Here is a 12180-nt window from a genome sequence, read left to right on the forward strand (position 1 = left end):
TTTAAGTCTGATTCTTCTACACCATTGAAGAGCCTTTCTAAGATGATAACTCCATCTGTACAGCGATTTTCAAAGCATTACCCCAAGTGGTTTATCTGGTAGGCGTGGCAAGCATAATAATAATAATAATAAAAAATTAGCTAATCTCGATTGCGTAATTGTTACACACTGTTGATTTTTTCGCTGTATCTTCCTGGTTTTTAGCTTGATTTCTTTCAAACCACAAAAGGTTTGAGGTTCAATAGTTAACCTATTCACCCACCGATTTTCAGCTTCTTCCCATACGCGGTTTACCCTGTAGGCGTGACAACATATTGGTGTTATTTTTCGAGCATAATCGCTCATAACTATTTGCCTGTTTATGGTATTCCAGCCAAAGTTGGTACAGAGATGCGCCTTTATACCCCCCTTCTGTGTGCCAACTTTCAAGGCAATCGGATAACGAGTTCGCGTTTTATAGCAGTTTTTGTAAGTGTGCGAAAAGAGGAAGAAAAATAAGAAGAAAAAAAAAAACGAAGAAACTAAGCCAATTTTTGAAGTCGCATATCTCAGGAATGCCTGAAGCGATTTCGCTCAAATTTGGAATGTGGAGTGCTGAAGGTGGAGGGAATGTACACAGCAAAATTTGTCTTGTTTCATCAAGGCAGCACAGAGCTACGGAGGTGCGAAAATTGCGTTTTCTTTCTTCCTGTCAATATACTCACGGGGTTGCGCGCTGGCTTCTTGGGCCGCACGACACACTACCGTGTGTCTTGATTTGTCACCATTTAGGTAGTTGTATTTAGGAGTGAACTATATGCATGCACATTTATGTAAAATATGCTTACATGTAAATTTGTAGTCTTATTTTCTAAGCATTTTGAAACTTCGGCTATTTGCAAATATGACTAATAAATGACAATTGTCAAATAAATGGTTGCAAAATGTGTTAGTTCCATGCAATATTTGCTTGTGAAATTGCAATAATTTTCAATTATGTTAGAATTTTTCAGAAAATAATGTAAAATGGATTTTCCCATTGTAGTTTGGATCATGTTTACAGTGGTTAGGATGTACGCATGCGCAAAGTAGGCACATGATCATTATCTGTCACCTTGACATAATGTTGGTACAATTTCTTGTATTGTTCTTGATGGACATTGAAATGAACAAGAGCAAGCTCAGGTATATACATTGACTACTGCTGTGTTCATCATTTCACTTACTTTTGCTTTTTAATACAGTAAACTCATAGTAGACATTTGGAAAGTTGAAAAGAAGCATGTTGCATGCATCCAAGATCCAGATGGGCTGCCCTTGTATACTGTCACAGGTTACAACACAAAGGGTGGGATGAAGTTGCCTGCCTTTCATTGCTCACGAGGGACAACATCATTGGAATCATTTCACCTCCACCTGGCAAGGTATGTATACAAAATTTTGTACATGTACAGTAGCAGTCAGTTGCTCTATTAGATTTATCCCAGGCTCTTCCGCAAGTGATGTACACTTTCAAGCATTCTTGCTGGAGGGTTTGTCCAGATGGAACCAGGCAAGGGCACTGGCAGCAGTACAGCATCAAAACAATAGTTTACGAACATTTGACCTTGACTTGGCCTGCAAGGTTTGAACATTGTTAGAGGGTATTGAATTACATCATTGTATACATTAGGTAAACAGACTACACCAGTCACATTTCCACACAATGCTGCTCCCATGTCATCATTTACCAACCAAACACAATGATATCGAGTTCTTTGGGGTGGCCTGCTTAGTTAAGCAAACTGGCGGTGATCTCTTGCTTTCAGAGGAAACATTGTTCCCACAAAAGAAGAATTGTGTTGCTAGAAATGCTACTGAAGAAGAGAGTGATGGAAGTGACATTGAAGACAATGTCACTTCTGATGAAGGCTTTGTAGATGGGAGTAAGGAAGTCCCTGCTACTTCAACTTCAGAGGATCCACTGACGTTTGATGAGGGAGCAGCTGCAGCCTGTTTGGAGGAAGACGATGAGGCAGAAGATGAGGAAGAAGACAATGAGGAAGAATCTGAAGAGGTAAATCACATAAAGTTGTGACTATCCATTTAATTAATCCTGATGCTCTAATAAGGTAAATGAGGCCAGTACCTGCACTACCTCAGATGCCACTAATGACCCCAGAGGGATACCAGGTTGAGAGAAAGTTGATCAATTGGCTATGGCACTTCTTGAATTGACTGGGATTGCTGCAAAAAATGAGCAAGTTGAACAACTACAATGTTTATATCATTCCCTCCATCCATATGACAAGAAAGCTACTGAAGTGTTGTTGAAGTCACAGCAGCATCTGAGGGGAAGATTTTGTATCAGGAAACGTGTACCTGAGAGCTCATGGCATATTACTGAACAGAAAATGAGGAGGTATACTGATTAGATTTTACTCAGCAGTGTTTTATTTCAGTAAAATTTCTTAGAGCATTACTTGCTGGAGTGTCTATCCCACTTCCACCTGCCAAGAGCAGAATTGTAGAGGCAATTTGCTGCCTGCTCAGTATGAAGTACCAGTCCTCACAGATGACTTCTGGTGCAGGTATGTCATGTCATAAAAGCTCTAGAGGGAATCTGTTATGGCAGGTGGGAAGTCGAGAATCTACCAACACCAGTCCACACTGATCCTAAAAGAATACAGGTCCATCCGTGCTAGAGTTTACACAATTGCTAGAGGGAACAAACTTGGCTTTGTATCATGTCAACTGGAATGGCTTGGTAAGTGAGTATTTTAGACAAGGAGAGGTATAACCAATGTTTTATGTGGTACACAGCAAAAGTGGTTAAAAGGTCAAACAAGGAGGAAGGAAATTGTCACTCTTATGCAGGGTCTGGAATTGACAGCGCCACCTCTGTGTTCTAAAAATCTCCCTCCTGCTCAAGACCAACCATCCTCTCCTCCTCCTCCACAACCACACTATCAAATCATTGAGCCAGAAGATACCACAGGGCAGGCTAGGAAAAGAACCATTTCTAACTCTGGTACACTAGGTAATTCTCAAGTCGTGTGTCGTAAGTTGAACTATGAGGAAGCTGCCTCAATTCCTTCCTTTGCAAGTTCTTCTGACTCTGCTAATGATGTGGTGAGCCACTCCAAGCAGTTTAAGAGAATATATATAATATTATTACACATTTCTATAGGGACTGCAAAAGGAAGTTGTGGAACGTACGTGTTTTATTGTGCAGTTTATTTGTGCACGCATTGTTATTCCAATCTTAGGAACTGTGAATCGTATCCAAGAGTGGTGCATACAAAGGAAGCAAAGACTGGAAGCTGCTGCTACTGCTGGATTGGATGTCGATAATCTTTCTCCACCACCAAGGAAAAGACACAAGCAGCACAAAACCCATGAGTGTAGCAAATGTCATAAAGCTTTGAATGGTAAGTAGTGCTAAATGTACATTTTATTTTACACTGTATGTTGATTATTATTAGTGAAGACTGGTCATAGTCAATTTCATGGTGCTTGGTACTGCCCTGCTGTGGACTCAGCTATACCAATACATGAGTGGAAGGATAAGCAGAAGCAGCATCAGCATCAGCAGAAGCAACAGGTACAATAAATACAGCAGTTACAACTACAATAGCTTCAATTACAGCAGCAGAAACAGCTACAACAGCAGCAAAATCGATCACAGCCACCACAGCAGCGACAACAGTGGCAACAACAACAGGTATAAAAATAACAGCATTAACAATTACAACTAAAGTATCAACAATTTTAGCAGGTACAACAGCAGCAACATCAGCAACAAAAACAACAGCAGCCACAGTTACAACTGCAGAAACAGCTGCCACAGCAGCAAAGACAATTACAGCAGTCCCAACAGCAGCAGAAGCAGCAACAGTTACAGCAGATTCAGCAACAACTACAACAGAAACAATTACAGCAACCTCAACAAAGACAACAGCTACAGCACCAATTACAACAGCTATTCAACAACAGCTACAGCAGCTGAAACAACAATTACAGCAGCAGAAACAACTACAGCAGCAGCAGCAGTAGCAGCAGCAGCAACAACAACAGCTACAACAGCAGCAGAAACAACAACAGTTGGTACAGCAGCCTCAACAGCAACTGCAGGCACAACAACAACAATCACAGCAACCACTACATCTACAACAGCAATTGAGGCTATTACAGCAGTCACAATTATTGCAGCAGAAGTAGCCACAGCAGCAAAAACAATGGGAACAATTACCACAACTTCAACAAATACAGCACCAATTACAACAGCTGCAGAAACAGCAAATGCAATACCAATCTCAGCAGCCACAGCAGCACTATGGTCAGCAACAGCACCAGCAACAGCAGCATCAGCAACCTCATCAACAGCAGCACCAGCAACACCAACAACAGCGGCAACAGCAGAAACAACAACCACAACAACAATTGCAGCAGTCACAACAGCAGCAGCAGCAGCAACATCTTCAGTTGCTGCAGCTTGTGCAAGCTGTGCAGCAACGTCTACAGAAGAAAAAACAGGCCTAGGAATACAACCAACACCATGCATGCATGCATGTAGTAAAAGTAAGGTATTGCTCACTTGATATGATTACATTTGATTAGCAAACATAAAGTTGTTACACCAACACACATGTTTTACATTTTATAGTAAAAGGCCGTAAGCATTTCATAACTTGTAATACGCAGTATATTCAAATGGATCAATTCGACCTCCCTGGGTAAATTTAATCTACAGAAATTTTGGTTATCGGCAATGACCATCTAAAGGTGGTTGTAACTAGGGTAAGCATTTGAACTAAATCAGTAAAAGTAACCAGGGAAGGTCAATATAGCTGTTCACTTTGGATGTTGAAATAACATATTTTGGTAATTTCAGTGTGTATTGTCAAGCCTACTATAGTAAAGTTTAGATTACCAGCTACATGGTTAAATTTACAGTACACTAGCTGTTATGATATTTGTGTTACATCCCACAATCAAAAGTGAACATAGAGATCATAGGTTTTATATATAATTGAAAACTATAAGATCTAGTAAGATTTGTATGTAACAATTATTGTGAAATATATTATGTCATAGATGGATTAATGTATGTTATTCTTAATGATGACTGACTCACTAATAATTGATGCAAACAAACAGACAAATATGCAAACATTTTGTGACCTGGGTTAATTTTACTAACAGATTATCAAAATGACCATGATGGCAAGGTTATTTCAACCATTTAGTTAGAAGTTGAAGAGACTATAGGGAATCCGGGTAATATGACTGTATCTCACAAAGTTAAAATGAACAAGTATATGCTTGGGTCACTACTACCAATTGCAAAAAATTGGTCATTTGAATTACAGATAAAACAACCCAAAATCTGGGTCATTTGCGGTGTTGGGAGTAACACGCTACTTATGTAACGCGTTATTACTTTTGTGGTAACAAAGTAATATAACGAAATACGCTATAAAAACAGGTAATATAACTCAAGTTACTTTACCTACAAATGTAACGCGTTACCTAAGTAAAATAGTTACTGTAACGAATCTAATATTACGAAATATTATTACTAAAAGTAACGAAGTTACTAATCTCGTTAGTAACCCACTGAGTAACGCCTTGCCACAACGAAGTAATGAAGCCTACTAAGTGAGGCTTATTCACCAGCTACTTACTTATATCAAGACTTGCACATTGTCCAACAACGCAATCGTGTCACGTGATAAGGTGGTAGTTTCACACGTGACAGCTTAAGTCTATGGACACAAAGTAATATAATATGTAATATTATTACAGTTACTTTATTTTATGGGTAATATGTAACTGTAACTAAATAGTTCAGCTGCAAGTAATATGTAATATGTAACTAGTTACTTTTATAAAGAAACTTGTCCAACACTGGTCATTTGTACCCATTTGACGTTTCAGTGTATATCTGATGTTTTATATAATTACATATACAATACATACTGACCCTGGCTAATTATATGTGCTGATGTATTGATGAAGATACTGAATATTTACCATCAATATTATGGGATTGCCTCATTTTCTCAGTGGAGCAAAGGCTAACCATGGATGGGATCTTGGTGGGCTAACTATCATATGTGAGTGTGGTTGAAACTAAATGCCCTTATGATGATATGATGGTATGTAGCTGTACCATATAGTGCTTGCTGTAGCCTGAGTATATTGACCATCCTTGTAACTAGTTATGTGATCTGGCACAGCTAGTCTAACAAAAGTATAATATTATTGTCTAAGTCTTTCCAAATAATCGTGACATGAGTTAATGATCATCTCACACCATGCATATCTAGTGAATAATGAATATAGTAGCTTTATCAATTTGAAATTAAATAATACCAATAAAGACTAAAATGGAAAGTTACATGTTATACAGGGGCGGATCTAGGATTTATAAAAGGGGGGGGCTAACTCAAGGTACTAATCTCTTGGGTAGAGGTGTGCAAAGCACACTTCCCAGCATGCCTCCCCATGCTGGAACTAGGGGGGTCTGGGGGCATGCCCCCCCAGGAAAATTTTGAAAAATTGATGCTAAAATACTGCAATTTGGGGACATTTCCACATAAACTTCATAATATTTTCTTCCTGTAGATATTTGTATACTGCCTTTAGATTATAGGTATGGCTCTCTGAAGCATTTTGCTAATGGAAAAGTTTGGGTAGGTACAGACAACCAAGTACATGATGCACCCCTCTCACAATTGCACAACACTGAATAGGTGCATGTTAGAATAATAATGTCGAAAGTGGAAAATTTTGAAATTTGAACAATACAAGATTGAATCTGAGAGCATTTTCAATGGAGATTGTGTACCTGAATTAAGTATTGCCGTACATATTAACTATACAAGTAGATGAATGAAGCCCTTTAAACAGACCAATGCACTTCATTGTATGTATAGGTACAGGCAGATTTGGAAAAATTTCATAACAGAATCAACTACATGTTTCCATTGAATGTTCTATTAGAGTAGTTAGCTGACTGCTCTATTAGAGTATCTCGATCTTGTACGCCTCCAATGCTGATCCAGGTCCTTGTTGCATAAACTTTAGCATAAATCCACTGATAATACCTTGGAAAGATGTTTATAAGGTGGTTTTATGAGTATTTGTATTATTATTGATCATATAATTATGCTAAGAAAAAAATTTCATTATAATGCTCAGCATATTGATCAAGTAAAGCCTAAATATGAAGGGGGGGGGCTTCATCCCCCAAAGCCCCCCCTCTGGATCCGCCCCTGTTATATTACTTGGATATTGATCTGGGAAAGGCTTTAACACTGTTGAGCTTGTCGGACCCTGTTGCATAATATTAATTTTACCTTGCATTGTGCAGTGGTTAACCAATATGCACAAACTTCACTTATAATTGTGACTGTTTGGTTTTTGGTTAATAAATTGAAGCTTAATGTTGTTAAATCATTGTGTATGCTGGTTGGCTCTTGTCAAAGGATAAGTGGAAAGTATCTGAACTTAGTTTTGAATGGTGCTGCTTTGAAACAGGTTTATACAACAAAGTATTTAGGAGTTTATATTGACCAGCATCTTACTTGGGACACTCATGTGAATTATGTTGTGAAAAGAGTTAGAGGAAAACTTTATGCACTAAATCGTTTGAAACCTGTTTCTCCCAGATTGCTTCATTTAATATATAAAACATTTGCTTTACCAATTTTCGATTATTGTGATGTAGTGTGGTCTCCTTCTAATGCCAAGAATATTCGTAGACTTCATTCTAAATTTGTATCACAATATCATTAGTACATGTCTCTGATATAAATTTCACTTTGACAGAATGCCGAGCTTACCATACTGCAGTGCAAGCCTTTAAAATACTTCATGAAGTCTCCCCATCGTATTTACAAGGACTGTTCTATTATAGTGTTGATGTTACAGGCCATGTTGGGAGCCGGAAATACTCACAGACTCTTTGTTCCAGCAGTAGGGACCAGCGTTGAAACCGGGTCACTACTGCTGACCCGGATGACCCACTGACCCGGATTTGACCCGGATTGAATTAAGCCGAGGCGCGCGATAAGAGCTATGTTTCGGGTATTCTCGAGCGAGCGAGACTACGTTTTGAGCGTTCGATTCGTGTTGAGTAAACGAGTAGTTATGTGATAACTAAGCCGGTAAGTTTATAATTTAAAATCAGTCAGTGGGTTTGGTTCCACGTAGCTACTGTGAGTTTACAGACAGCAATTGGGTGTGGCTTCATACATACTTAGTATTACAATTTCCCAATATATTAAAATGGGTGTGGCTCACAAAAGCTCTTATCCTGCTGCAAGACTAGACCTAGTCTATATACAACTCATACATTAATCGATTAGTGGGCGTGGCTCCACGTAAGCTTGCAGACAGAAACGGACACAGTTTCATGCTACACTACAGACTGCACTTACTAATAAATGGGCGTGGCTGAGCGTATGTTTGTAACGCGATAAGTGGGCGTGGCTCACGAAAGAGCTACGCGACTAGCGCTTATAGGTTCCACGTCGTTAAACGATCAATTTCGTTTCTCCCGTGATCCAATCCGGGTCAGACCCGGATAATTTGTAAACCGGGTCAGACCCGGATGACCCGGAGAAAATGTGACCCGGTTGACCCGGATGACCCGGATGACCCGACCCGGTTTCAACGCTGGTAGGGACAAATTATGGTAAACGATCAATAAAGTATCGTGGAACTTCAATTTGGAATTGTTTGCAAAATGATTTGTATAAAGCTGTAACTGTTAAGCAATTTAAATCTTTATTTTCTGCTAGTTTGTAAAGTGTTTTGTTTAGTTGTATGTGTGTGCTCATATTGTAACTTATTGTATGTATTTTGTCACAGGGCACAGCTGAAGAACAGCCTCTATTAGCTGATGCTGTCTTCCCTGTATAAATAATTACAAATACAAAAAAATACATAAATAAATAAAATTAAATACCGGATTTGCGAAAAGGGGTCTTCCACACACATCCAATTCTATGGTGAACTCAGAAGTCCATAACTCAGTGCTCAAGAAACATATTTACTTGAAACATTTTCCGTCCACTACGCTATGTTGATGCTTACTTGTGACTAAATTGCAGGTCAATAGCCCTTTCCAATTAGAAGTTATTAGTCGTCAAAGTTGATAAATTGGACTCTCATATATACTGCATCTCTCAGTCAGTTATTAGTAATTCGGCACAATGATGCACAATGTACAGAAAACATTGTTATTGTATACAGTGTATTTGGTATACATAATGTAGCTATTAGCCAGCATAGTTATAGCTAGATAGCTATATAATTATGTGCGCGATTGTCACAAACATCAGTACGATTATTCCTAACCCCAGGTACGTTTTTTTTCTAAATATAACATATGCTCCATTGGACTCATGGACACAGGTATATATGAATATAACAAATTATCGATATCGATAATTTATCATTAGCTGAAGCTTATTATTACTGGTTGTGGGATTGATTTTTTGCTCCGTTTTTTCCCCGGTTTTCTTTCTCTTTTCCCCCCGGTGGGGAGAAAAACCTTCGATAGCTAATACTGATGGTATGACTCCTGCGGTCGCTTAGTGTGGTCATCATACTTCTGAAGTATGAGCATCACACTAAGGGACCGCAGGAGTCATACCATCAGTTAGTCTGGCGCCGCCCGCCCCTTCGCAAAAAGTAAGGGTCTGGTGAAATACAAATACCTAATCATTTCAAAAGGAATTCAATTAGACAGCGTAGCTACGTATTGCTTGTTACGTCAGATGATTGCACTTCAATTCGAACAAAAGCATTGTGTTGCCAAGGCGATTTCTGTGTGAACGTCATTGGCATGCACTAATTGGCTAGCGCCGAATCTGGGCGCTAGAAATGATTTAGTATCTGTATTTCACCAGACCCTTACTTTATGCGAAGGGGCGGGCGGCGCCAGACTAACCATCAGTATGAACATAACACTTCTGAATTTACAGTATACATGGACAAAAATGCTCACCTTGGTGTAACTATAACATGTGCTGGGCCATTTCTTGCAAAGAGAACGTAACATTGTGGTGGCTATATAGCAAAATAATCGTATACTAATCGGCATAAATCTTCACTTAAACATATTTGTAGCAGCAAAAATACTGTACCATCGTATTCCTTGCCCCAGAAACCCTAAAAACAGTCCAATTGTTTGATCAAACACTCGTATGGCAGTGAATCGATTGTGCTAACTCTCCAATGGAAGATTTACGGAGAAAATTTATGGAATTCCGGAATCACTACTGTACCTTTGTCTTTGCAAAGAAAATCACTTTGATGTGGTGCACTAGATCTAGAGGCAATACTTTTTCTTGCCTATACTTGCTGTTGGTTGACAATTGCATAAAGCAATAATATTATATAGAGTAAAGTATCAATTATCGGACAATATGATGTTCGGACAGCTGCCATTCACTTCCTGGAAATCCTGCAGCTTAAGCTATTGTACCAAAAGGTAGGCTACACCAAGCAATAATTATCATTCAATAATTAGCTTTGCGTGATTAAAAGCTTAAGAGTTACAGCCAATAGTATATATGCTTAGTCCGATAAAATCTATGTTCGGACAAAACTATCAGTTGTCGGCATAGGCGGCGGAAAGGGGGGGGGGTGGGGGGGGGGGGGGGCTAGGGGGCTAAATCCCCCCCTCAGAATGATATCACACCGAAATTATCTTTCTTGGAGTGGGGCTAAAAACCGTGATAAAGATCGAGATACTCTAATAGAGCAGTCACTCTAATAAAGTAGTCAGTGTGTAGCGAGCTATGAAAGGATTTTTATGTAGTTTATCAGCTAGAAATGGTAGCTGGTGAGGTGAAAAGCTCTTGTCAGTTGGTTGCGACGTTTTTTTTTTTTCTTTTTTTTTTTTTTTTTTTTGGTCTCACCTTACCAAACTATAGAAATAAGTCTGGGTCAGCCCAGCCCCCCCTCATATCAACTACTTCCTCCGCCGCTGGTTGTCGGACTTTGAATTTTACTACCAGTAAACAATGTCCAATTTATTTGAAATTTGTATGCAATATACCTGTACTCATTAGCTATTAATGGCCAAAAAATGGTTTCGTTATCTTTAGCATAGAGGGAGTACGAGCCACACAATTTGTAGCGGTATTGTCGGACGCCCTCCGCTTTAATTTAGCCATGCCCACCAAAAGAGTTTATGCTTTTTGCAACAAATACACGAGTGCTAAACCACAGAAGAAGGTAAATATATATCTTTCAGGAGTAGAGGTGTGTTTTAAAGTTGATATTCAGGATAATTATTTCTATTGGAATGCAGTATTTTTGGCTCCTAAATGAAGGAGATGCACGAAAGGTGGAAAAATGAAATACGAGAAACAACTTTCTGACCAATCACATTTGTTAGTCTTGGTGCCTCAATCGCAAATACCACCTAGAAATGAAAAGATTTTCCATTTTCTACCTTCTATGGATGCACAGCAACGTTTTCGTCCTTTTTGTTTCACCCATATAAGGTAGAGAAAGAAGGCCTTTCAATTTCCGTGACAGTATTTGTGATAGGACACCAAGACTAGCATATGGAGGTGGTCAGGAGGTGGTTTTGCATAACTTCATTTTTCCACCTTGCGTTCATCTCCTTCATATAGGCCGCTCCAAATAAATTCTCTATTTCCCGTCCTGGACTCAAGCATATTTGCATGCGGGCGGGCGGTCCATTTCCATGCATTATTTCATTATAAGATTGGCAGTTTTTCAAGCCAGTATTTTCCTAGCACAACCCAAAAAGGCATGCTTAAGCTTGTTTCTTCCTTTTTAAATTGCAAAAATAACACAAATGTGAAGTTTGTACTGACTTGATAGCACTGCTGACTCGTTAGCTTTACTGAGCCTGTCAGTATGCAAGAATAACCCGGAAATAATAGAAGAATACGGAATAATGGAATAGTAAAGAGCTGACAGTAACTAGATGCGGGCGGTGGACGGGAAACAGAGAATTTATTTGGAGTGGCCTTAGGAGCCAAAAATACTGCGTTCCAATGGAAATATCCTGAATATCAACTTTAAAGCACACCTCTACTCTTGAGAGATATTTATTTACCTTAATTCTTCTGTGGTTTAGCACTGGTGCATTTGTTGCAAAAGCATATAAACTCTGTTGGTGGGCATGGTAGCCATGGTTAAATTAAAGCGGAGGGCGTCCGACAATAC

General features: G+C 39.1%; 1 protein-coding gene across 1 annotated transcript; it reads left to right on the top strand.

The window, feature by feature from the left end:
* Nucleotides 1-1655: 1655 nt before the first annotated feature.
* Nucleotides 1656-2645, top strand: LOC136250884 (uncharacterized). Its single transcript, XM_066043218.1, has 4 exons — nucleotides 1656-2035; nucleotides 2091-2380; nucleotides 2434-2549; nucleotides 2607-2645. The coding sequence occupies exons 1-2, from the start codon at nucleotides 1685-1687 to the stop codon at nucleotides 2154-2156; spliced, it is 417 nt and encodes a 138-aa protein (XP_065899290.1). The 5' UTR covers nucleotides 1656-1684; the 3' UTR covers nucleotides 2157-2380; nucleotides 2434-2549; nucleotides 2607-2645.
* The last annotated feature ends 9535 nt before the right edge of the window (nucleotides 2646-12180 follow it).

Source organism: Dysidea avara, chromosome 1, assembly GCF_963678975.1.
Source record: "Dysidea avara chromosome 1, odDysAvar1.4, whole genome shotgun sequence".
NCBI lineage: Eukaryota > Metazoa > Porifera > Demospongiae > Dictyoceratida > Dysideidae > Dysidea > Dysidea avara.